This window comes from Microtus oregoni, unplaced genomic scaffold, assembly GCF_018167655.1.
Source record: "Microtus oregoni isolate MIOR12 unplaced genomic scaffold, Mior012 000057F_ref0000458, whole genome shotgun sequence".
NCBI classification, from domain to species: Eukaryota; Metazoa; Chordata; class Mammalia; order Rodentia; family Cricetidae; genus Microtus; species Microtus oregoni.
In genome coordinates, this window is record NW_024543833.1 from 6,523,529 (window position 1) to 6,549,719 (window position 26,191).

A 26,191-nucleotide genomic window follows, 5' to 3' on the forward strand; every position below is an offset into this window, starting at 1 on the left:
CTAGTAAACAAGATGCCAGGTGGTTATCTTCCAGTGCCTATTCTTGGATTTTGCTGCCTTGATTCCCATTTAAAGTTCATTCCTACAAATGTGGGAAAGGTCCCCTCATGTATCTTTCTTCTGCAGCCTGAGATTCCTGATCAGTGTTAGTAGAGTACACTCAAGATGTCTATTGACTTTCTTCTGTCCAGCTTGTGCAGTGATTATTTAACACTTGCCCATACTAGACATCAAACGAATATCGGTGGGATGGCTTAGTTGTCCTGCAAGGCTTCTAGCCACCCCCAGAATAAAGAACGAGGAAAGATACATTAAAGTGTGTTTTTAAAGCAACCAAAATAAGTCGTCCCTAAATAGGACAGATGAAATCTACTGCCTCCTTCTAACTTCAAACTGATAATCTCCAGTGAGAAAGCTAGTCCACAGAGCAGATACAGGATTTCAGCCAAGTGCATGTCAGAGATGTACAGTTGGTGGAAGGAGCCTGAAGCTCTGGCTATTTTTGTTCCCTAAATTCCCTGTGTTCTGCTCCTGTACTTAAAGCCAGATGCTGAAGAACACAATATCAAGGAGAGAGGATACAAAGGCTCTGAGGATTCTGCAATTGTCCCAGGATTTAGAGTCCCTAATGTTAGGTCTGCCGAGAGCATTGCGAGCGAGAGAACAAATCTTCTACTTCCCGTATCTCTTAGGAGCTCAGGAGTGAGAGAGAGCGGAGACTCGCCAGGGTCTGGGATTGGTGATACACTACCCATCTTCTAGGATGGAACAGTTGAACCACAGTACGGTTCATGCTCCTCCATTTTGACTGCAACTGGGTTTTGGCTTCTGTTTAACCAAAAAGTTGACATTGGTGCTGGTTTCCTAAAAATGATGCTTTTCTTCTGCTATGTGTCAGTTCCATCAGAGAGGGCCAGCTCAACGTGACTGTTCTTAAGGTGACATGATCTCTGGTGCTTTCTAAAATAGTCTGATGTAAACCAACTGGGTGAGAAAATGCTAAGATTTTCATTTCCTTGAAATGTGATGCTATTTTTGAGCTTCTAATTGGAAAAAAAATTAAACTGCAAGCAATTAAGTGTGGAGGAGTGGACCAAAGGTGGCTCATATTTGGGCATATGGTAAATTGATTTGCCATTGAACTGGGAGGCTAATATTAGGCATGGGTGAGCCAAGCCATATTTTGTGTTTGTTCAATGTCTCATACTATTTTTTCAAATGTCATGGGCTCAGCAAAACCCAAAACACATTTTCTCAGCACTTCTCCCTTTTTCAACCCATGTGTATTTTGAGAGAAGTTTAATTCATATGTTTCTGATTTATTTACATGCAAGTCATCAGAATGTTGTTTTGTACTAGCTATTTGATGTCCAGGAAGCCTGTTGAGCTTTTCCTTTGAGGTTTTCTCTCCCCGCCCCAGGATCAGGAAGCAATGATTTGCAAATAGTAAAAAAGCTAGGGAAATAAAAAAGTGCTCATCAGATTCCCCAAAATTCCTCCTCAAAGGTTCAGATTGTGTTCAAAACACAGATAGTATGAAGTCTGAGTACGAGTCTAACTTGGCAGATGTAAGTTGGTGTTCCTAATTGACACGGTCCTTGAAGTTACTGATCTCTTCCTTGTGTCTACATGGAAGTGCATACTTGCAGTGGATGGCTACCATGAACAGATCCTAAGAAACAGAACGGACTCGAGCATTGGCGGGCGGGTGACTGTGTACATTCAAAAGCATTCATACCCTGTGAATCTTTCTCCATTTACTAATAGCTAGAATCTAATCAATCAATCATCAACCAATAAACTGCCCAACCAAAGAATCTTCTTCTTAGAGTTTGAAAGGATGGACAGAATTTGAAGACTACTAAGTAGCCTTCCACAAGGCAGCCTTTTCTTCTTTAAGAAGGATGAAGACACTGAGTAGTGGAAACACGTGAGGAGACTTTTCATCTTTTAACATCACCTATGTTCCCCCCAAAATTGATCACTGGGGTGAGCTTTTATAAATTCACATCACATTTTAAGTGCTGTTGATAGTTATTTTGGTTGTTCACTTTTAAAAGAATTATATATAAAAGCAGGCTGTTTCCTTGGTAAGTTTTCCTAAATTTCAGACTGAATACTGAATTAATATTGGGCAAGAAGCAGAGAAGCAGTCTCGAATGGTACCTTCTGCCTCTGTAGTTTTCTTACACACACAAGGACACACTTCCCATCAGACTGTGGCTTCTGGGTGGGGAGGCAGATTAGCAATGTGGGTAATCTGAGGAATCCTTGAGAGAATTTTATATATAACCCCCTTCAAGGTAGCGATATCTCTCTTCCAGAAAGCTCTTTCCCATTTTCCATTTCAAAACCAGAATGGTGTTAGGACTGAGAAGATTCAAAATGTCTTTTCAAATCAAGTCTCTCTCCGGCACAGCTGTTGTTAAGTGACCTGGCATGGTGCAAGTCAAACCAGCAATCCATGCACAGATCTGTTGCAGAAATGAGCCACTGGAGCTTTCAGGAAAATTGTGTGTGTGTGTGTGTGTGTGTGTGTGTGTGTGTGTGTGGTGTATCTGTGTATAGAGAATATATATGTGTATACACACACACACACACGTTGTTAGTGTTCTTATTGTTTTGTCTCCACATCAGCCTTCTCAATGCAACTCTCCCAAAGAAGCTAATATGGCACAAAAAACCACGTAGAAGTGCTTAATCTTTATGTATGTGTACATTGAACCAGTCAAAAATCCAAAGAGCAGCTTTTAAAGCATGTGACTGGGACCGGAGTAACTCAACTAACTGCTAGTTGCTTTAAATGCACACGTTTCCGATCACTTATTCACATGTAAGATTACAAGATGTCAAAATTACTACCATTATCAAAGTCCTAAGAATGCAGTCACTTAACAAAGCAAGAATAGACTTCCACACAGCAAAGAAGTTGGTTTAGGCAAATACCTGAAAACAGTAATAACCATTGGAACAATATGCTTGCTCTTCTCTGCGGAACCCAATATATAGAAATCTCTATCCCAGTCAGGTTCATGACCTTTTAATAGACATAGCTAAGCTTTGTCATGCAAAGCTGGTCTGGAGAACAAACAATCTGGAACCTCACCTATCCTTTCCTTCATTCCTTCCTTTCTTCATTTCTTTCTTTTTTCTTTTTTAAAATAGGATCTTACTGTGTAACCCTGGGACTCAATATGCAAGACTAGGCTGGCCTCGAACTCACAGAAGACTGCTTCTTCCCACATGCTAGGATCAGCTTTAGCAATCACAGCCAGCCAACCCCACATTTTTAAAAACCTTCTTAGGGGATACCTAATATTACAAAAACTTCACTAGGAGCTTTTTGTAATTCAAGGTGCTCTGGTTCTTAGACTTTTCAACTGGATGAAGTTTTTAATAGAAACACACACAACATATGCCAGCCACATCACCTTTCAAACTATGTAAACTAACAATTGTGTGTATTATCTTCAAATTCAATAGTTGGAATAAAAAGGAAACTTCTACTTAATGGGCCACCAGTCTATGGAACAGATTACATGTGAATCTGAAAGCATCACAGAAAATGTTCACGGGCAACATGAAACATGTCTGTAATGTTCTTTTACCCCAGTCCCCCACTAGAGTGTTCCTTTATCTGTCAGAGGTGCAGGCCCAGCTGGACATCAGCGACAAGGAGCCTTCTCAGGGCAGCCCCTGCCACTGCATATCCAGTAAGGAAGAAGATACTGTGTGTGGCAGACGGGTCACCAAGCATCTCCTTCCAGCGGCAGCAATACTCACAGACATTGCTTTTCCCCACTTTAGGGCTGATGATGCATGGACAGACAGAATCTGATAGAACTCCATCATATCCTTCCAGTGCCCCTTAATGTCATGAGCTCAAACAAATTCCCAGAAGTGTCTGTAAACCACACACACACACACACACACACACACACACACACACACAAACACACCAATGTCGACTGCTACTATTTTTTCAGCATCATGTCAAAGTTTCACAACCTTCACCAACAGACTTTTAAAAACGTGTCCTGAGCTTCTAGGGGAGGGACCCGCCACCACCCTGCCCCCACTTGTTTTTGACTTCAGCACACTCATGACCATCTTGATGGAATGACCTGCTCTAAGATTTTAACAGACCGGTGGACAATTCTTTTTGTTTGTTTTAATTGAAGGTCCTTAATGTGGGCCACATGTTGCTAGTGGTGATCTGGATGTGCCGAGGAGGCAGGGCAAGGAGAGCAGCGTGGTAGCGAGGTGGGGGGACCACGGGGAAGAAGAGAAGGTGGGGAGCGGGTGGATGATGAAAAGACCAGTCCCACAAGCAAAGCACATTAGCAGCCCAGAGTGGAAAGGGCCGGAAGGAAAACCCACCCACCTCACCCCTGCGCTCATTCTATCAACCTGCAATTGCTGCAATCAAAACCATATGTCGGTTCTTCCAGATCTTTCTCACAGGACAAACATGCAAAGGGCCTCAGGCCTGGCGTTGCCATCAAATGGTAATTGATACCATATGAGCCACAAAATAGAAAAGCACATGCAAACAGCAACCTCTCTCTCTCTCTTTCTCTGCAACCCCCCACCCCCCGCAGCCCTTTCTTGGCCCCTTGAGAGGGATGAAATTGCAGGTCTTGCCGGGCTGCTAAGTGCACCATGCACCACGAAAAACAAGTGTATGAGGCTCCAGCAACCACCTGTAAATGAGAGCAGGAGGAGGGTCCACAAGCCAAGAACCCAGCCACGGGAACAGGCAGAGGCTAAAGGTCACCCCGGGGTTAACGCAAGGTCATCCATCATGGAGGGAACTGAGCACAGGTGTGAGCCCGATCACATACTCAGAGCGGGGAATGACCCTCTGGTCCCTCGGCACATCCGGTAGGACAAGCCTGTCCCTCTAAACCACATCTGTGAGGGAGTGGGAAAGTGGAAACCGCTCCCCAATTACAAGGCAATTGGAAGCAAAGTGACCCCAATCCTGTATCTCTCCTAGTCTCTCCCTGTGAGAGGCTTTCTCTGCATGTCATTGTTCTCCGTAGGAGAGAGAAAAGGAAAGAAAAAAAAAATCAAGCAAACGAGTAAGCTGGAGGTCCTGGCAGTTGCTGGCTGGCTGTTAATACAGTAGGTAAAATCCGTCTCTTATTTCCACCCGCACTGACAGAACCGCCAAGTAGCACGCGGCTCTCGCCTCTGCATGTATATATTTTCTTATTAACTCGATCGGGCAGAAATTTGCAGAGATTTGTTTGGATCTGGAAGTCACAACAGAACGTCAGTTTTACAAACCAAGGCTCATTCTGTGGTGGAATGTACAGCCCTGGACCAAACCATTCCCCCCACACAAGCTATTTGTTCCAATTCCTCCAGCAGCCGCTTCTGAGCAAACAACTGAGTCTAAACACACGCGATGGCTCTCCGTTCTCTTCCTTCTGCCTAGCCCCTTATATGTGGTATTTTCATCTTATAGATCGTATGAAGTTTAAATATTTTCCAGATGGGACGAGGGAGTACAGAACCCTGTAAACACTCTAAGTTATAAAAGGACCAACTAAATACTTAAAACAGAAGAAGATGACAGCCACATGGTTCCTCTGCCAGCGGGAAACTGGTGAGTTAACACTGGCAACTGTAGGAAGGGGGACAGAGAGCAATCCCCAACCCCCAAGACTCAAGATGGGCTGATGCCTCCTCATTTAGATCGGATCTATTTATATCCTTTCTATGTAAACCAGTTCCAAAAAAAGGAGATTTAAACTCAATTTAAAATTCAGTACATCTCAGTGGTAAGAAAGCCAAGTATGTTTATAACCTGAAGATAAATTCCACTGTCCAGCAGTGGGGAAAATTAATAAAGCCTATTAATTCCATACATCTGCCTTGATCCCAGCAGCCCTTTCTCCCTTTAAGTGTGGCAAGACCTGAGTGAGGTCCTGCAGACTAGAGAGGCTCATGACGGCGCACTAAGCCAAGAGGGAGGGAGATGAGTAACCAAACTGAACAGAGTGGAGGTGCACGGGCAGGGGATGGAAACCAAAGTTCTGATAAAGAAAGATAGGAGAAAGCAGATGGCAACACAGCAAAGCAGCAGTGTGGCTTAGGAAGTGTCAGGCCAAGCGGGCTGGGGACAGACCACTCTGGGGAGACTCGGGCCTTCCTTACCTCTGCTCTCCCTTCGTGGTCCACGCAACATAACCCTGTATGTGAGCATCTGCATTGTTTAAATTTCATCCCGTGGTGGTGTTTGCTGATTGGTCAGGCATGGCTGACAGCATCAGGATTGCAATCTGACAGACAAGAGCAAGCAGGACCACAGCCCAGAATTCATAGTGGGAGGCAGAGAAACGACCTCGGGCTGGGTATGTGTGGCTCAGACCTGCAGATGTCTGCAGCAAGGCCTGGGGCTGGCTTGGGGGTGGGAGGGCCTAGGAAGAGGCAGGGAGGAGTACACGAGGAGGGGAGGTGGGACAGGCCAAGCCACCCAAATGACCAGGCTTCAGGCGTCACCCTGGCGTGGACCATATCTAGAAAGTTCTTTCTTGCCATTCCCTGCTCCTCTTACCTCAGAATCACAGGCTTCTATCCCTGAATCTGTTTTCACACAGTCACACTGGCTGGTGTTTTCAGTCTGGGGATACTGTAGCTAAGATCTCAGGCTCATCTATTTATTTTTATTGAGGCAGGGTCTCATGTAGCTCAGGCTGGTTCCCAGCTCACTATGTAATGAAGACTGCCCTTTAACTCCTGAACCCCATGCCTCCTCAGGCCTCCCCCTCCCATGGGCTAGGATTACAGGCATTTGTCATAATTACAAGCTTTCTTTTCAGGTATTTATTTCTCCAAACTTCTGATGTTTTCCCTGGGAATCAGAGATCCCAACTCACAAAAGCCCCCCCATCCAGGTAACTTAACGGCTCCTCACATCATGTGACTATTGGCAGTAAAGCAAGGATGGGAAAAGACAAGGCGGTTGGAGGTGCTTGAAAATAGAAGCTGAAGTTGCTGTAGGAATTGTCAAACGAACAGAGAAGAAATAAAATAGACTGAAAGTAAGCCAGGAAAGGTGAACCAGGATTACTGAGTTACAGGATATGCCTTTATTTTGAGCCACTGCCTATTTCTCTCTAGGCCAGTAGGAACCAAGTATTTCTGGCTGGCCAGACCTCACCTTCTCTACTCAGATCCAATCCTTCTCCTCCTTTTCTTCTTCCTCCTTCTCTTCCTCTTCCTCCTTCTCCTCTTCCTCCTCCTCCTCCCCCACTGTCTAACACTACAGCTGAGGTTACCTTCCATAAACACAACTGTTTTCCCTCCCAAGATTTTCAGCCTACTTTCAGTGTAGCTGACCGCCTGACTTCATGCCCAGACCATCTAGATTCATGAATGCACAATTCTGAAGAAAATTTAGAATTTATTGCAGATATCCCACTGTCCCCCAAGGATGCTGCTTTCCTAACACTTTCTCCTGGGAGGACTTGGAGAATATCGCATAGTCAATAATTATAGAATAAGAAAAGATACAAAATGAATCCAGCACAACAGCAATAAAAGAGATGGATAAAAGTGGGGGGAAACTGTGGGCCAAGCACAGACCCCGGAGACTACATCATTAAGACAGGTTCAATGAGTGGATAAGAGAGACAAGATGCTTTGGTGGAGGGGAAGGCTAACACAACTCGGAAAGCAAGATTTAATAAAAACTAACCCTTAAAATCACCACCACTGATAGAACGTCAAATCTGAAAAGTGAGCTTCGAGAAGAGAGTGAAATACAAGCCTCTGGTTAAAATAAAATAAAAACTCTACTATGATTAGTATCCAAAAGGAAAACTTTTTAAAAATCTCATTTCTGTCTTTCACGGTGTAAACACTAATTATATGGATTAATTCTTTAAAATTAAGCTGGGAAGACACACTCCTAAAATGTGAACATAAGAGAAGACTCTGACTTGGAGGAAATATGTTTGAGAAGGACAACATCAAAAGGTGAGGGACATAACCATCAGTCAAACTGGAGGGTCTGTGTGACGGGAGGAAGGAGGCTGTGGCCATGAGAAGCCCATGAAGAAAGAAGTGGTCAGAAGACCACAAAGAAAAACCCAGCGGGAAAGAAATATACTAGGCAAGCACACAGAAATGACAGAACAATAGAAAACATAAGCTGGAATACAGGAACGTGATATTAAGGGGAGCTATACGCATGCAGCAGAGAGGAGAGCAATCAGAACTGGGGGAAACGACAGTGTGGCAGAAGCACAAAGTAATCTCCACATGTTGCCAAATTATGCTGTGTAGAAGAACCCTTAGAGCCGAGGAAGAATATAAAGAAAAAAACTGCATACTTTTTTTGAACTGTAACCCCCCTCCCCATAACTTCCAGGACCTGATTATAACTGCTGGAGCAACCAACAACAGCCACACCAGGGGCTTTAATGGTTGCAGGATGCTCATCAGGTATGAACCTGGGTGTTTTGCAGATGGTCCTCCTCCCATGGAGTTCTTCGTTATCCAGAATACTCAAGGGTACAACCTCTTTGGAGGACTATTTAAGCAAATGTACTGCCCCCAAACCAGTGGCAAAGTGATGGCCCTTATTTAAACGCCACAACTATGTGCCACACTCCAAGACTAACCTACTGACAAGTCAGTACAGTGGCCATCCCTGAAGAAGAGAGTGTTTCTCATGTCAGTCTTGAGGACCTGAGCAGCCCATCAAGGGCCTGGCTCGGGTTTTTAACTCAGAAGAGGATCAAGTTGGTTTTAGTGATAAACCAGTAATTGCATATTTGGTGGAAATAAGCCTGCAGCTCTGACGAGCAGCGAAGGAAGCTAGCTGACAGCAATTTCAGGTGCTGGGACGCAATAAAAACAATGAAGAAAGAAAATGTTTGCTTTTTCTGTCAACCGAGATGTCAGTACCCATTAATAAATCTATCTGCTAAATCTACTCTTATTCATGTGGGACATCACCAATTTAAAGTAAAATAAATTATCTTTAATTAAATGGAATTGTCGTCTTCCTCCCGCTATCATCCCCAATTATTCTCCTTAATCAGCCCTTTAGGGAGAAGGCGAGATAGACCGCCGAAAGGCACACCGACTATAAACAATTTCTCTTTCTGTCAAGGGATGAAATTTTTAATTTTGATTACAGTTTATAACTATAATTTTTGGATATAAGGAATGAAAACTGCAAAATCTTATCATTTATGGGGGAGGGAAACAGTACACGGTCACTTCCAAACTCCCCCTTTCTCTTTCTTGTGAACATTTCAGAAGAAGCCATGCATGGACAACAAATTAATTATTTCATCGTAATTTATTACTTTTATTTCGGATACAAAAACTGCTGGTTTTAATGAATACCTTAAAGTGCACAGCACTAACTCAATATCATCTTCTATGGTTTTAGGTTGTTAAGCTTTCAAAACCTGGTATTTCTGAATGGTATCAATTCATGTTTAGACAAGAGCAGCATATGTACTTTAAATATTAAGACAAGGCACTGGCTAACAGGCAAGGCTGAACCACTTCAAGCTACTCAATAATTTCTCCTCTGATTCCCACTTCTGTTCCAGGGAAGGGGGAGCAACCGCACCAAAACTCTAACACGAGAACTATACACGTGAAGCAAATAATATACTGCAGAATCACACCAGGTCAGCGCTTATATGAACGCAGCAATGGCCTTAGAATAAATGAGGAAACCGACACTCCCAAACTCAAAAACAGAGAGATGAAATATTATCCCATGAGCAATGAAGAGGGAATGTAGGAGTAACTGGGCCCAGCCATCCTTCCCCTAATGCCAGCGACACCCGAGTAGGTGTGTGTGTGTGTGTGTGTGTGTGTGTGTGTGTGTGTGTGTCTGTGCGCGCGCATAGATTTCACTTTTTATTATAACCATGGTCCTCTGGTAGGAGAAAGGGGAGCTTGCTTTTATAATGGGAGAGTGCATATTAATTATTTACAGATAAACAGGTTGGAGCACTGACTACTTCCTCACTACTTACTGTTACTTTTAAAAATGTATTTTTTTTTCCAGGGTGTAGCACTGTTTTCGTTTAGCATGCCTTTGAATCGCCGCCTACAGAAGTAAAAAAGGAAACCGCAGCTATACAAGCCTGCTGACTTTCTTATAAAAGAACCGTTTTAAACTTGTTTATACTACTGATTCCAAATGAATTCAAGATGGTGGCTAGTTAAAGAAAGAGAGCCCATGCCAGGGAGTTTGATCAAAGAACTTCAATTCAGCAATGTTCAGTTTTAATTGACCACTAATTAAGCTACATTAGTCCAAGAAAGGTCTGTATCACTTTGAGTAATAAAGAAAAGAATTAATTTAACCCTGTGTCAGTCAGCTTTAGTAAATTCATCTGAAAGCAACTTCTCAAACGACAAGCATGAAAGAGGTGTCTAGAGCTAAATGCCAAAAGTGGTCTACAGAATTCAGAGGAGACAGGGGACTCGGTTCTCAAGTGCATTTGTCACTTCGCTAGTGATGTCACCTTGCAGGTGTAATTATCTTCATTACAGACACAAAGATGTCAGCTTCGCTCCCCGGGTTGCAAAGGGTTTGCTTTAAAATTGGATTCAAAACATGGCAGCCGACCAGCCAATTTTAACTTTCCTGTATTCTTGACAAAAATAGAGTGGATTTGCAAAATCATGAGAATTTTCAAAGGCTTGGAACTCTCTTCTGGGAAAAGTGAGTTGAGGGGGCTGGGGGAGAAACAACTGCAGCGACACCACCAGAAAAGCTCATTATAATTAGGAACCACGAGCTATGACAGCCATGGCAGCAGCGTGCAGGGCGCATGTGTTAAAGAAGTGTATTTCTAAAGAGCCAGTTGCAAATGTGGAGTTTTCCCCTATGTTACCCTGCAAAAGAAAAAAAAAAGTAGAAGGAAAAAAATTGTTCAATATTCTCATAAAGCATTCCAGAAAGGGAAGGAGGAAAAAAGAATCACAAAACATAGGGTGGCGGGGGGAGGATACCACTTCAGGATTTAAAAGCAAAATGTAAGCTTTAAGAGCGCATTGCTTCACAACTCAGTCTTCATGACTGTTACAGTCCTTCATATTAATACTGAGGTGATGCCCTATGATCTCACGACAGATATCAAAACTGTAAAATATGTTTAAATCTTAAAAATAAACACTGGTGTCAATGTTATGCTGGCATGTATTTTATATTAATTAACCTCACCCTCCATGCCTGCGTGAATAGCACTGATTCTCAACTGCACTGAATGCCACAGGGTCACGTACTCCTAAGGAGGGGCATCCTTGTGGCCTCAATGCACATTATATTTTGCTTTAATGATTTCTGGCAACCAACTGCTGTATTTTCTACAATAGTATTTAATGAATAACCTTTTTATCATTCTGCCAGTACTCATTAAAATGCACTTGTTTGTGGGATGCAATAGCTAGCTATATGAAACCAAAATATTAATGCAAATTGGCTTTGCTAAGTTTAAAGCAGTATTTGCATTATAGGAACTAAACATGGTCCAAACTGAAAGAGTGCACAGGGCACAAATGCCTCCTGACACCATGATTATTACTGAGAGAAACCATGGCTTGTGATACCACTAGATGCTCAAGAAGAAAGCACTGGAGCATGTGCCAAGCACTTAGTCTGCACAGCCTGGGGAGATGGGGAAACTTAGACAATGCTCTCACCTATTCAAGAACGGTAGGTTTAAGGTACCAGGGAACTAATGAATGTGTTCCCCGTGCTCATGAATACCTGAACAGGCACATTACCTGTCTCCAGAAAAACAGAGCTTGTTGACAGAACAACGGGGGCAGCTGTAAGTGCTCTCTCTCTTCTGTGGGGGTCATGAGAACCTGCCATGGGTCTGCCTTACTCTACAGAGACAGGGGCGTGGACATCAGATGCACCACATCCACTGGGCTGAGGAAACATTTCTTGGCTGTTGATGAGAAGCTAATGGATGTGCAAAGATGCCTTAAGACATGGCGGGTCCCCTCATTCAGAAGCTCATTAGTTAGGGTTATAATTAGAGGAAGGGGTTCCAAAGTCTCTGCTCTGCACAAACAAAGAGGCTGATCCTTAAGTAAGATTAGGTAAATCAAACACTAACTTTCAATTAAGGAGCAACAAATACAATTCTTTTGAGCATCTAAGATAATACAAGGAGTCTTAAAATGTTAATTCCTATCTCAGAATTGACATTATCTTATCTAAAGTTAAGAAAAAGGCAAAATACCATATTGAAACATGGCAGGAGAGATTTTAGTTCTTCATGATGCATGAAGACCATGGGACCTTTGGGCAATTCACTAAATTCCCAAGTGCTACCATTTCTCAGCCCAGATCTCTCCAGCAGAACTCCCTCGGATGATGCAAAGGTTCCCTGAGCTAGCCCATGGAGAGACACTAACCACATGGGACTGGGGACTTTAAATGTAGTTGGTGCAACTGGGAAACTTAATTTTTAAAAACTGTTCTAATTTTCACCAATTTATAATCAAATGGTAAGTCACATGTGGCTAGTAGCTACCCTACTGTCCAGGGTGTCATCAGTCTTTGAAATGGGCTAACAACATTTGGGGCACCTACCTTCTGGGGTGCAGTAGGTTACGTTGCTTTGGGAGGTACCTGAGAGTACGTTCTGAAGGAATGGGGGCTCACAGATTATTTCATCAAATGTTAAGACTATCATAAAAGTTTAAGTTTTATCACAGTTTTACAGTACTTGCTGCCTACATATTAAAGAAAAGGTACCCTACAAATATTTCATACCCTATAAATACAAATACCACATAACCTGCCTTTACAAAGCACATTCTGAAATCAACGATAAGCATATTATTGCTTTAAAATTACTGAGAGGATTAGACTCGGGTTTATGGAAGATCAGAGAAATACTGAGACCTTACCACAGACAATCAATGATTGACTGAAGCTGAGAACAAGACCAATGATCCCTAAAATACCCTTTGCCTTAAAATTCGTGGACAACACTGGGGAAAAAAATCACCACCTCTCAGAAACAGAAATCCTCCAATAGCTGAAATTATCACCACAATGATAACCTGTAGTTCCTTCATGGCAACAGGCAAAAATGACATCTCTGCAGTTGCTCACTATGGATCTAGACAATCCTGTACTACTTGTGACAAGAGGACCCAACTAATAGCCAATGGAGGGCAAATTTACAGGTGTCCCAGAAAGAGGTGGAGCCGAAGCTAATTCTCTTGTTGTCAGTCAGTCTTTACTAGAACTGCACAGGGCCAAGGTGGTCAGGGCTCCAGGAAGCAGGTATGGTGTGGGTGTGAGGGCGCCTGCAGGGCTGAGATGCAATCCCATGAACCAATGCGCTAAAAAACAACCAAAACCTCTCTGTACCAAAGGTCTGTTGTGAGTCCAAGCTGCCGATCCTTGTGCCCGACTGCCATGCCCTGTAGACTCTGCTCAGACCTTGCAGAACCTAACAGAGCCTCGGGCAGAAGCTGAAGGGTGGCACAAGATCCTGTCAGACTTGGCAACTGTCTCCAAACCTTGGCATCTAGGAAGTGAGGTGCACTGGGTTCTAAGAGTTGGCAGCCATCAAGACTTCGCTATCAGATCCTTCGCCCTTCCTGTACGGAGAGCCAGGGGAGGCAGGGAAGGTCTCAGTATCACATTCCAAATCACAGCCAGAAAGGTACAGTAATGATGGACACTGGGCAGTGACAGGAAGAGGGGTCCCCAATGTTAGTAGGGAAAAAAGTTGCTCTGCTGGGAAAGCTGAAGAGTCCCTCAGGTTTGCTTTAATCTTTATAACCTTCTTTGTGTATATATTTACCATGTATACAAGTTAACATTTAACCATATATTTAACAAGGATTCAAACAATATCCTTAATGCTCCCCTCAAATATTTTCATATGTAATTATTAGTTATTCTTTAGGTTAATTCCCTTTTTCCTCTCTATGTTCTCCAGCGGAAAGAAGGAATATACTTCTTTCAGGATTCTATGAAGCAAAAAACATAGATCAAGTTCCCAATCTTCTAAAAGACAAGGTACAAGCATATATATTTAGTGTAGGAAGAAAATGTCCCTTATTGACTCAAGAAAGTCTAACAGCTATTTTGAATCCATTTCAGTGGGTTCACAAATAATTCACTATGTTGAAAATATTGCAAATGAAATATTACATTTGCTTGGTAGAACATGGAGATAGTTTACAATACTCTACAGAGTGATATATCAAAAAAAAAAAGAAGGAAATTGGTTGGAGGGGAAGGAAGGTGAAGGGGAAAAGAAAGAGGAAGGAAGAAGGAGAATGGGAGAGGGGAGGGAAAAAGAAGTGAAAAGACAGAACATAGAGATGGCGAGGGAAGGAAAGGAGGCTGGGAATGAGCAGGGAGAAGTCAGGGAAATGAAAGAGGGAAGGGAGGAAAGGGGACAATAAGAAGGAAGGCAGAGGAAAGGACTCTGCATGTGGCTCACATGGCAAGAATTAACTATAAATGTCCAGACCCCACGTGTCTAAAGCAGGACACCTCTGCCTCTGCCCTGCTGAGGAGCAGTTCTGTGCAGCATGCAAGGGTTAGCCTCTAGAACCATATGCCAGTAGCAACCCCATGCCATGCCCACAACTGGGACAATCAAACTGTTTCCACCTGTCCCCTGGGAGGACTGCTCTAGAGATCCTTGTTTGTAATCGGAGCCGCTCAGCAACAAATACCCACTTGGATTTTCTGAAGCTTTCTATAGACATCTCTAGAAGCAGCTTTTGCCCTCCGAACCAGGGAAAAATCATTTCCAGCTATGATCATTTTGAATGTGATATTGTGACCTGTAGCACTAACACCTGCAATCTGTGTTTGTTCTGGAACTTTTAAAATCAGTTCTTTAGTGATCTTGAGGACGTAACAGAAATCTTTATTATTTTCGACTGTGCTCTCATCTATACATAATAGCCAAACCAATATACTGTATATGACTTTCTAATGAACAAACAAGTTTGGGCAATAAATAACTAACATTATCTGTTGCTGTCGAGTTATGTGATCTACCCATCCATCCACCAGCCATCCATTCTTTCTCCGATCCAGCCACACATTTATCACCAGACAGCCCACCATGTTTTCGATTCTGATTGAATTATTCAGGTGAAAAGCAAAGGGCCAACCAGAGAGTTTCATCTACATAGCTCCCTATTGGCAATGCATCTGGGAATGCACTATTACCCATAAATAATCCCACACTAGGTCAGCTGTCAGCTTGATACACTACACCAAAAGGCCTAGAATGGTTTCCTTGTTAAGTAGGTAATCCATTGTTACAGCCATGCTCCAATACCCCACCAACTTCAGACTAGAAAACTCTTGAAACCAATGGAACCTAGAAATCACAACTTAATTTTGAAACATTTAGTGGATATGCAAAGTAGAAATCAAAACTGCAATAAAGATTCTAAAGGCAAGGGCTCGCCTAAAACTACTCAGATATCTGGTTCTTCTTTGCTATTGCTTTTCTTTTTGTCCATCCTCTAAGAGTGGAGGAGAAAATGGCCATGAAACTAAACGGTCTTCCACAAGGGACAGGTGAGTGTGGTTTTGCGTGTCTCAGTGTTGTATCTGAAAGATAACACAGCTTCTGCAGCTTAGAGGTCAGGCTCTCACAACAATCCCTGTAAGCCATCTTTCTCGGGGTTAATTAAGTAAACCGAATCCTAAAAGGTTTTCCTAACAGAGCTGACACTGTAAAGTGGCGCCAGGAGCATCTGCCATGACATGAATCCTCCCAAAGTGAAGCACTCCTCTTCCCACTGTTCGCCCATTCACTGCCAGTATCCCAGAGGTTCGCCACATTTTGAGATCTCTGGGAAGCGAGGTCACTAGGCTCACATCAACATACCTAATTTTACGCTCATGTTATTTAAAATTTTAATACAGCACAGGGCTTTTTTCTCAGGTGTTAATAGAAAAATCAATTTTAAGTCACAACAGCTGTGATCATTTTAAATATCACAGCTGTCATAGGCTGAAAATAACCAATGTGAGCACATACATTTCTGTTGCAAATACAACAAAATGAAAATATGATGGAATGTTAACTTCAGCTCCCGCTGAAGCAGGCTAATACAATGGCAGAGAACTTGCTTTGATTTATAAAATCCGGCTCCAATTTCATTGCTGACCTAACCAACAGATGGCTCAATAGAAGAGGGCGGAGCACGGGTTTTAAGAAGTAGCCCTATGGCAACTGCAGAACACGTTTCATTATGGAAATAGTATTAACTTTGGAAGGAACGAGGCTAAATAGTCGATATCAAATTGAGAGTTCATTTATGTAAACATTTTGCTATGAAGACGGGGAGATTAAGTGGGATCCATGCTACACATTAAGTGTTATTAAAGTCTGTGAGTTTCAATTATTATAGAACAAGTCTAAACTCCTGTGAATTGGTGGGAACTACTGTCTTTCAGGAAGTAATGCAATTTCACCCACATCTTTACAAGCTTTAACTAGCCAATATACTTCCTTCCCTCTTAAGACAAATCAAATGCCACTAGCTCTCAAAGACTAGTATGGCATTCTTAAAGCATATCTAAAATAGAACAGAATAAAATAAAAGACAAGGATGCAGCATCAATTCTCCCACCATGTGCACAAAGTTGAAGTTGGTTTGCATGAACTGTACTGTGAATAGTAAGTCCTCTCAGAAGTCGAGAGTTCTATTAGCAAACACAGCCATCTCCCATCTCCTCTGCAGAGAAATGTAACTCCTGTTGGGAAAATGATACTCCATAGAAGAGCAAAATAGGGGAAAGACCCAACCTTCAAGCAAAGCACAGGCCATGCTACGTAACACACACTCGTCAGAAGCTTCTCCATCGTCCAGGTCTTTCTAACCCCCCGGCAAATACATAATCAGAAGATAAAAATCTCAAGTGTTCCTTCCAAGATCTTACAGATACCCAGTATAAAATTGAAGAGCTGGCCATATCTGCCACTAAACAACTTCTAAAAGTCTGCCCTCCCATTCCCCGCAGGGAGGCTCAGGGCATCAGGTACAGGGAAACCTTGCGGGCTTCATTTATTTGCATACTAATTCCAAAGCTCCACCAATACACTGTGGTCCTTTAATCATAACAACACACACAAAGGCCCGACAAAGTGAAACCACACTTGTTAAACATTTATCCCAACCCCCACATCACACAAAGAAAGCTTAAGGAAAAAAAAAAAAAACCCGCCATCCACCCTGCTCAGAACTGCTGGGCTCCTCTGGATGGTAATAGCAGGTGCAGAAATAATAACGTGCTGGCCAATCAACTTTTTTCCCTCTGATTTGTCAGTTTATCTTAATAATGCCATTAGGAATGTAAACATTTCTGCAATTTATATTGAAAAGTCAATAAAATAATGGGGTGCAGAATTTATCCTTTTTAATTTTTTAAGTAATACATTTGATTATTTTAATCACGTCAGTACTTAACTGGATGAAGTTTAAATATGCATGTAACATCAATTTAATTTGCTTATTTCGCTAGAAAAACTATTGAGTAATAGTGTGTTATTCTCCTTACTGGAAAAAAAAGGCACAATTTAGGGAGAAAGGGAGTCAAGAACACATTTCTATTTTGTTCCTTCCTTGGAGGTGGGAATCTAGTGCCTTCCAAGTGGCTTCCATTACGAATACTTAAAAAAGGAAACCAAAGAGGCGACAAACCCAAGGAGAGGTGAGAGTCCATGACAGGCTCACTAGAGGGCTGACAATAAAAACAAGGGGTGTTTCCACGCTGTGGGTAAACTTTATTGGGCTCCAGTAATAGGGCTGTGGTTGGTAAATGCATCAACTATTTTTAAAACGGTGTGTGAGCTTTTCCCAACATAGCAATTCCCACTTGAACAGGATCATTATTGGTGCAGTCATTCCGTACTTTATAATCCTCACCCTTGGGTTTGTGGAGGTGAAAAAGCCAAGTCAAATGTTAGCCACCATTGTTAACATGCCCTGTTCATTTTCAGGTCAGCTACAATGGAAGCAGCTGGAATTCAACTCTTCCCCACTCAGTCCCACCAATTACCTCAATGTGCCCTCTCTCAAAATGAGTGTAATTTGGCCCGGAGGAAGGCACAGCTCTAGGTCCCTGAGGGATGCCAGGCAAACCAAGCAGTTCTTTTTCTTTTCCTTTTCCAGCGGAGTTGAAATCTGACCATCACTTCTCAGTGCTCACACTTCCTATCTCCCAGGTGCTTTAGCTTAATCTCTAGCCAAGTTGGGGGAGAAGAGACTGAGTTTTGAAGCAGGATTCTCTCCCCAACAGAAAGGTACAGCTACAGTGGCTCCCTTCCCTGTCATCTGGAATAAAACGTTGCATTTCCTTAGGAAACGAGGGAGGATTTGAGTAAAACTGCAAAGGTGATAAAGGCAGCCTGGAATTTAAAGACAGCATTATCAGAAAGATGTGAGCTTACTGTTCAAGGCAGAGTATGGTGCTGTAACGAAAATGCCCCTCTGAATACCAGTTTAGATCGGAAGTCAGAGACCTTAGCTCTTCCAAGAAGAAAGCCTAAGGATGCCTCTCGAAGTACCTCCAACTTCCAAAGGGAGGAATATCAACTTTAAGAACTGTTCTTCACATGAAAACATCACTTTGCTCAATAAACTATAACAATTATCCACACTGTTTGCTTTACATGATATGATATTGTTCCGCATAACTTCTTAGCTATTGAAAAATGTTCAAAAGTCTGCAGGGATTTCAATGTTCTAAAAACTCCAGGAGTAACTTGAGCTTTGCCTCAGGCTACAATATACAGTTCTCGTATTAAAATGTCCCCATCACCTTTGACATTATTTGATTGTTTTCCGGAGTCCACAGATCAACGTTATAAGACTCTGGCACTCTGTGAAATAGTTTATAAGTTGTTGAGGGCCATGCAGAATTTCATTTTTGTCACCATCCATAATTTTTATCACATATAATTGTGCCCCATCTCATCTTAGAGTTATGTTTGAAAGTATTAAGGGCCAACAATGAATAAATAAAAATCTACTCAGACACATAAAAACTTGGAAAGCACTTGCTCGTCCACCGTTTTTCATTCACATGATGATGAGCAAATGTGTCTTTGTGTGAGGCCGACAATATTGGAGAGAAGAAAAAGGCCCCATAACTTATTGCGTGTGCTAGGAGGCAAGCGTTTAGGCAGGTTTGATGTGGGGAGCAAACATATGTTCCCACTGAATTCTCTTCTCAGGGCAAAAGTAAGCCCTGATTTGGAGAACTTTCAAAATTGTCCCGGTCATTATCTAAGAACTGATATATTCTCACTGGGTCGGAAATGAAGAGGCTTTTGTTCTGGTCACGACGAGTCTCCTGATGGCAGACTGCTAACTCTGGACTTGGCCTACCATACAGAAAGGACACCGCAACATTTCTCACAGTGGCAGAGCAGCAGCAGAAGTTTTGGGCTGGCTTGGGAATGGACACGCACACATTCACAATTAGAAAAAGGGATCATGGCTGCAGTTAAAGGAAGGGAAAAGCTGTTTGACCAACAAGGCATAGGGAAAAAAATAATTATCCTCAGGCCTTTATGGTGGCTTCTCAATTTCACTAAGAAAAAAAAAGAATAAAAGAATGTAAAGGAGCAACAAAACAGACAGTAGGAACTGCGCTGTGAACCAAATCCTCAGTGGGGCAGGAAGTGCCACTTCTCCAGTGCAGTTTCCTGCTGATAGTTGGAGAGGCATTTAAATAGCATCCAGCTCGTCTGTGCGCCTGGCCATTCCTCTGCTAGCCCTCCTTTCCCTGCTCCAATGTCCTTCCTGGAACTCCTGAAACAATGCCATCTCCTGACACTGGGAGCCGGAAGCTTCCCAAGTGTCAAACCTACCAGAACTCAGGGGTTAACTAAAGCAAACCACGTAGGTCTTTTCTTCCTAAGAAATTAGCCTCCCAGCAAAAAAATGGTGAAGCTGGCATCCATGAATCTGAAGCAGAGATTTTTGGAAATTTAATCGGAGGCAGACAAGCAAGAGGTAGCTACAGTTTCTACAATCTCAAGATTAAGTGTATGTTGAATATTGACCAGCTTAAACCTACAGAACAAAAGCAACATAATTTTGTTTTAAGGAATTACAGACAGAAAAGCAATTTTGTTAACTTAAAAATCAACAAATTGAAATATCCTGCATGTCAATAATACCAAATAGTTCACACACAAAAAACTAAGGAAGTTTTCCTACAAGCTTTTTCTTTGATTTTTTTTAGATCAGTAGACAGCTAAAAAAAAACAATTAGGTGTATGATCTAAGCAAATTTTTTTCTCTGTATTAACAACTAAACCAACATTTTTTAAAATTAAAATGTATTTATATCAGTTATTTTTATTTATAGTAAGGGTTCTAAAACAGTAATTGTTTAAAATACCTTTTAAAATGTCGACTGTAATTTGCATAGTGGATTCACTATGGAAAACTTTAAAACCAAGTGCTTACTTATCTGTAGCTGCCCCAACCATGATTTTTTTAAGGGTCATATTAAAAATGTCCTTAGCAATGTTACTTCTGATGTTATTAAAATATTAATCATTTTATGTTGTCACTTTCCATGGCAAAGGCCTAAGAGCTGAATGAAGCCTTCTATACCCCACACTTCAGCCTGGAAAAGGAGGCTTGTGATTGTCACTTGTATGTAGGTGAACTGTGTTCCAAGAGCGGCTGTGAGCTGAGAGGCCCTGTTAGTCAGATGTTTCAGTGTTTGGGCGGCCTTCATGTCAGAGAAGAGCTTGTCTTCATTTTCGCCTCTGAACTTTCTGAAGATGAAAGCCTGAATAATATGACCAACCATTGGAATATAAACAGGGCGAGTTCGTGCTCACTCGCCTTCTGAGATTTGATGACTTGACAAATAACTATTTCAAAACAACTAGTTTAAAACACCGTTTGGAGCTTGTTAGTATGAAGCAAAAAGAGCAATTAGAATAATCACAGGTTTCTCTGTACGGCTTAACACATGCACACGCTGGCGAGAGCCGATGGTGTGATCTGAAATTACCAGTAGGAAGAAATTTTGCCACTTTTGTTTTCAATTTCATTTGCCAAAATTTTATCTATGTGAAATTGCCATATTTTTAGATATTTTAAGCTATATGGAATTTGACCAAATAATTACTCATCAAAATTTGAATTCGGTAAGCACATAATCCATTGGAAAAAATATTAGGGCTAGAATTATTGCTTCCTTCCTTCCTTTTTTTTTTTTTCTTTTGGGCAGACCAGGTAATACCCGGTACTTCTTATGGCCCTAATAGACAGACAGTGGCACGATTTGACATCAGCTCGAGATAATAACATCTCTCTGCTAGAAACAAGTCCTCAATAGTTGAAGAATAGTGCTTTCCAATTTTTATTTGGCTAAGACTGGGATTTACTTACATGCAAGACAATGATGCACAGGGGAGAAGACCATCACACACAAAAAATTACTTGGCCAAGTTCACTGACCTCTCCCCTGGGTGAAGCTGAGTTTTACAAACACTTTCTCGTTTAGACTCAGAATTTATTCTTTGGTAGCTCTTGGAGTAAGATTATTTAAGGTCTTACTTTTAAGAAGTCTACACTTCAGAAGAAATCACTGCCCTGCATGCAAGCGTGGAAGCCATTTGGACACAGTAACAGGGAAAATTTCTATCTTAAGATAACAGAGCCCATCGATATTTTCCTTTGTTTGTCCCAAAATATCATTGATTAAAGCATTTCTCTTGCTGGGACGTAGAAAGAAAATGGATTCTACAATCCCTGTGTTTGTTGGTTCAAACAGAAGATAATCATAATTGTCAGGCTGTTCTGTGTTCTTGCTACAACCTAAAAAATCACAGTGTTTGGGTATGGCTTTCCATTTTTCTTCTTTTGTTTATTCACAGGGAAAAACCTGCTTCCTCTAGCCTCTTTCAGTTCAGGGAGTTCAAACTGAATTTAAACAAGTAATTGACTTGTCACTGGGGGAAAAAAAAAAAAGAAGGAATTCAGTGCTAGGCTGTCTTCAGAGGAAAACCTGTGCCACAGAGATGGCCAGACAAAACAGTTCAGGTTGAAATGTACGGTGGTCTCTCTCTCTCTCTCTCTCTCTCTCTCTCTCTCTCTCTCTCTCTCACACACACACACACACACACACACACACACACACACTCAGGACACACAAATAGTCAGATCTCAGATAGACAAAATTCAAGAAAGGTAAAGTCGCGTCCACGGGCATGCTGAACAATTAACGCATGGCATATACAATCTCCACAAGATGCCTGGCACCCAACCAAATGCAGCTGAATGTAGAGCTGGAGCCAGTACAATACACACTGTAGAAAAAACAGAAATCTGTGTCCCCAGGGTGCGCATGAGGGTGTTTTGGAAAATGGTCTAGGACTGGCCCTTCTAGGGAGCACACACAACTGGGCTTTGCTGACCATTTCATAAAGTTAATTCGAAGCACTGGCAACTATTCATGGTTTCCAACGTTTTCTGCTGAGGCTGTACATGGCTATTTTTTTCTAAATATAATGTATGTACAATTTGCCTCTTTCTAGTGTTTGAATCAATAGAGATACACATCACCAGATTTGTTTTTAATAAACGTCTTAAAACAGTTCCTATAAATACATTTCCTGTGACAGAGTGATCTTGATTCTATGAGTACCATCCTTTCAAAAAAAAAATCTAACAACCAAAATATTTGGCAACTGTGAGGGCATATTAGTGATATGATGTCATAGTCAGCATTTTCTTATGGTAGAGGCAATTGGCAAGCTGAGGGAATGGAATACATATTTTTAAAAATTCCTTTGAGCCATAAGGAAATTAAAATGCCCAAGCCTTAACTAAAAATTTGACAATTCAGCTGCTTAAGATGCAAAACTAATAATTAACATATAAAATTCACATCACTGGTAACCCCTAAAGTTAAAAACCATAACAACTTATATGTGTTGTAATACATAATGTAACATATAATCTCTTCATGCATATGCATGTAATATATAACACATAAAATAGAATCTTGTAATGTACAGGGGCAACAGAATTCTGGGCTCTGTCTTACTATTTCAGAGCCACTTCTAGAAGTCTGCAGATCACACTGGCATCATCAGTGGTGAAGTGAACGGGAAAGGTTCGTCAAATGGTACTGATTATGGTGTGTCTGGACATGTCTGAGAGATCGCAGGTCACAGCCTTAAATACGAAGGAATGAATCCCTAACAACTGCAGTTCAGCTACAATTTTTTTTTTAGAAAATGAGTTAAATAATCCCAATATTTAAAATCACTGCTTTAAACACTGATCAACTTAAAATCCAGGCCACATACTTCAAAACCTACTTTATTTACCACATTTAACTATTGTTCTGATTACATGCGATATTCTTTAAAGGGGCTTTAAAAGGGATAGTGTTTACAAACTTGTGATTGACGGATACTTCGAAATAAAATACTAATTCAACAGTGGCTCATTCGTAGAATTGAATGTCTGTTAAGCTCCTTAAACTCCACTCCCAAATGCTTATGTATATGTATACATACCAGTGTAGCCCACTAGAAATAAGCATTGTGCATACATCTGTGTGTACATATGTGTGTGTATCTGTATACACACACACAAATATATATGGGCTTACACGCATATAACAGCACACACACATTTAATTTGCTTGCGCCAATCAGTACAGCTGAACTGGGCCTTCGTGAAAGCTCTAATGGGTCCCTTTTGGCCCAACTAGCACACGCTTATTAAGATCAACCCAAACGTAAGTTCAAAGTACAAAATGAAAATAGTTTCTAAATGGCTGTTTCTCACCCCCACACCATTCTTCGCTATTTTAAAGTAAAACCTTGCTCCTCCACTGCCCAACTCTTCCAAGAGCACCACATACCAATTCAAAAAATACTGGAATCCCTTTCCTTCAGAGGGCCCAGGCGAAGGAAAAACAAAAACAACAACAAAACCCCCCAAATCTCCAGATGGCAAGTATACACCTTCTGCTGAGGTTATGCACAAGATACTGGGCACTTTCCCGGCTTAAATGAAGCCTTTCTGTTAGACGGGGGAAATAGAGGGAAACGCCACACAGCACAAATAACTTAGAGTATCCTTACATGCACGACCAGACTATTACCCCCACCCCCTTTCCTTTTTTGGGTTAAAAAAGAAGCTTATATAATCTACCCCATCAGATATGTCAGTTTTAAGTTTTTAGTCTATTTTAACCTCTTATCTCCTCTCCGCTACCCAAGGCTTCCAACTTAGTACGACTTTAGATAGCACAAAACCTCAGTCCGGAGAGAAACTTACCCCCAGTTTTCTCTCAGGCTAACTTGGGCTCTCTCGGCTCTCTTCATAATCTGCTCCTCCTTCCAATCATTTGAAAACAGAAAGAATTTGCTCAAAGTCCCTGTTTTATTATTATTACTTCAAATCGCACTGCCTCCTAAGTTTACCTGACTGTAAACTTTCTCTCTGGTATCTACTTTCAGAAGCCTTGAAAAGCATCGACGGTTCTATACTGGGGGACAGAAAAAAAAGGAAACAGGCAGCAGTAACATCCTAGGACTCGCAGATGATAAATATTTCATGGCACCGAGAAAGGTGCGGCAGCCCTGCACAACTTCGCAAACAATGCTCCCCGCCTAGGATGCTCATCCCTGTGACCATAAAACTTGTCCCCAATGCCCCTCGCAGCCGAGTTCGCTTACCGCTTTCCCATTATAGTAGTACATCAAAGAGTTGCCGCCCATGCCCGGGATGGTGTATGCGCAGTACATGGCCTCGGATTCTTTTTTCTCCTCAGTACCACTCTAACAACTTTTATTTCAAACTCGCTGTCCCTTTTTTCACAACAATTCCTTCAGTTGCATTTTCCCATATGGCCGGGCCAAGCGTGGTGAATATGCAAAGCAGGAAGAGACCATTCCTGGCGGGCGGGGGAGGCCGCGGCTGTCAGACGCTCAAGTTCGCTCGCTCGCGCAGGCTGGAAGGCGGCCCGGCCTGTGCAGCGCAGCAGCCGAGCACTCGAGATCGCTTCAACTTTTCCGAGGGGTTTTTATCAGTTCAGTTCCTCGAATAATGCCGATTCCTACAAATTCCTGCAGGCTTCACCTCTTTTGCTCTCTTGCTCTCTCTCTCTCTCTCGCTCTCTCTCTCTCTGTCCCTGTGTGTGTCTCTCTCCCTCTTTTTTTGTTTGGTTTTTGCTTTTTCTTTCTTTCTTTTTTTTTAGGCACCCCTTTTTTTCTCTAAAATTTCCACTCAACTGCCTTAGGGTAAAAGTGGAACAGGGTCCATTATTGAGCAGAATACAAATGCGGTTAATTGACTCCCCCTCTCTCTCTCTCCCTCTCTTTCTTTTTTGTTTTAATTTGATTAAAAAGCGAGTGGCAGGAAGGGAATCGTACGATGCACATCTAATAACTCTGCCATCTGTCTCTGCTGCTGGCTAGCTCCCAGCATTGTACGCAGCTGCCTGAGAACTCGATTCGGAGAAAGGGAGGGGGGGGGGGGTAGTGGAGGAAGGGAAAAAGAAAAAAAAAAAACCACCACGTCTCTGACCTCGCTCATACAGAGAGAGGGGGCAGTGTTTTCTGGCTGCTTGGTCAACAACGGACAAAAACGGGTTGCGGAATGAAACAGAGTAACAGCGGGGCTGGCCCAGGGCTCCGCAAGCCCTAGGCTCTCAGACCCAGGGCAGAGGGTAGCTGCCCGCCAATGAACTTCACCTTGCCACGCCGAGGCTGGCTGCGTGGTCAAAAGCAAGCTAGCTGAATGCCACGAGGCCAAGCTTCCCCTCCTTGGGGTTGGGCACCCCAAACCCACACACCCCGCCAGTCTGGAGTGCTGTGGCAATGGAGAACCCAGCTGCAACTTAAGCTTGCTTGTTTGTTTGCTGCGTTCTAAGGCAAGTTTATTGGTTAAGTCCGAATCTACCAATAGCTCACAGCTGCCAATTCCTAAAAAGGCACCTTAGAGACCATGTTTTCAGAGTTCTGTCTCATCCCGGGAGCCTGATTTCTGCATAAATATTTTAACAAGCGTTCCGTGCACGTTTTTTTGTAAACTTAAATTTTACTAAACTTTAGGAAAATGAAAACCTTCCTTCACCTTTATTGATCACGACTAAATAATAGAATTGCTAGGTTTCTAACAAGCAGGAGGATATTTTTGT

General features: G+C 42.1%; 1 protein-coding gene across 11 annotated transcripts in view; it reads right to left on the reverse strand.

Annotated features, from left to right (window-relative positions):
- Tcf4 (transcription factor 4) overlaps window positions 1-26,191 on the reverse strand; it is a 343,351-nt gene that overhangs the window by 70,003 nt on the left and 247,157 nt on the right. Inside the window, exon 1 of one of the 11 annotated variants that reach the window (XM_041639278.1) lies at window positions 24,729-25,374. The exons of 9 other annotated variants lie outside the window; for them this stretch is intronic. In XM_041639278.1, coding sequence (XP_041495212.1) covers window positions 24,729-24,797 — 69 coding nt within the window. In that variant the 5' untranslated portion in view covers window positions 24,798-25,374. Of the gene's footprint in view, window positions 1-24,728; window positions 25,375-26,191 lie in introns of those variants that run through there. One more of the 11 variants, XM_041639277.1, reaches the window with a different exon arrangement.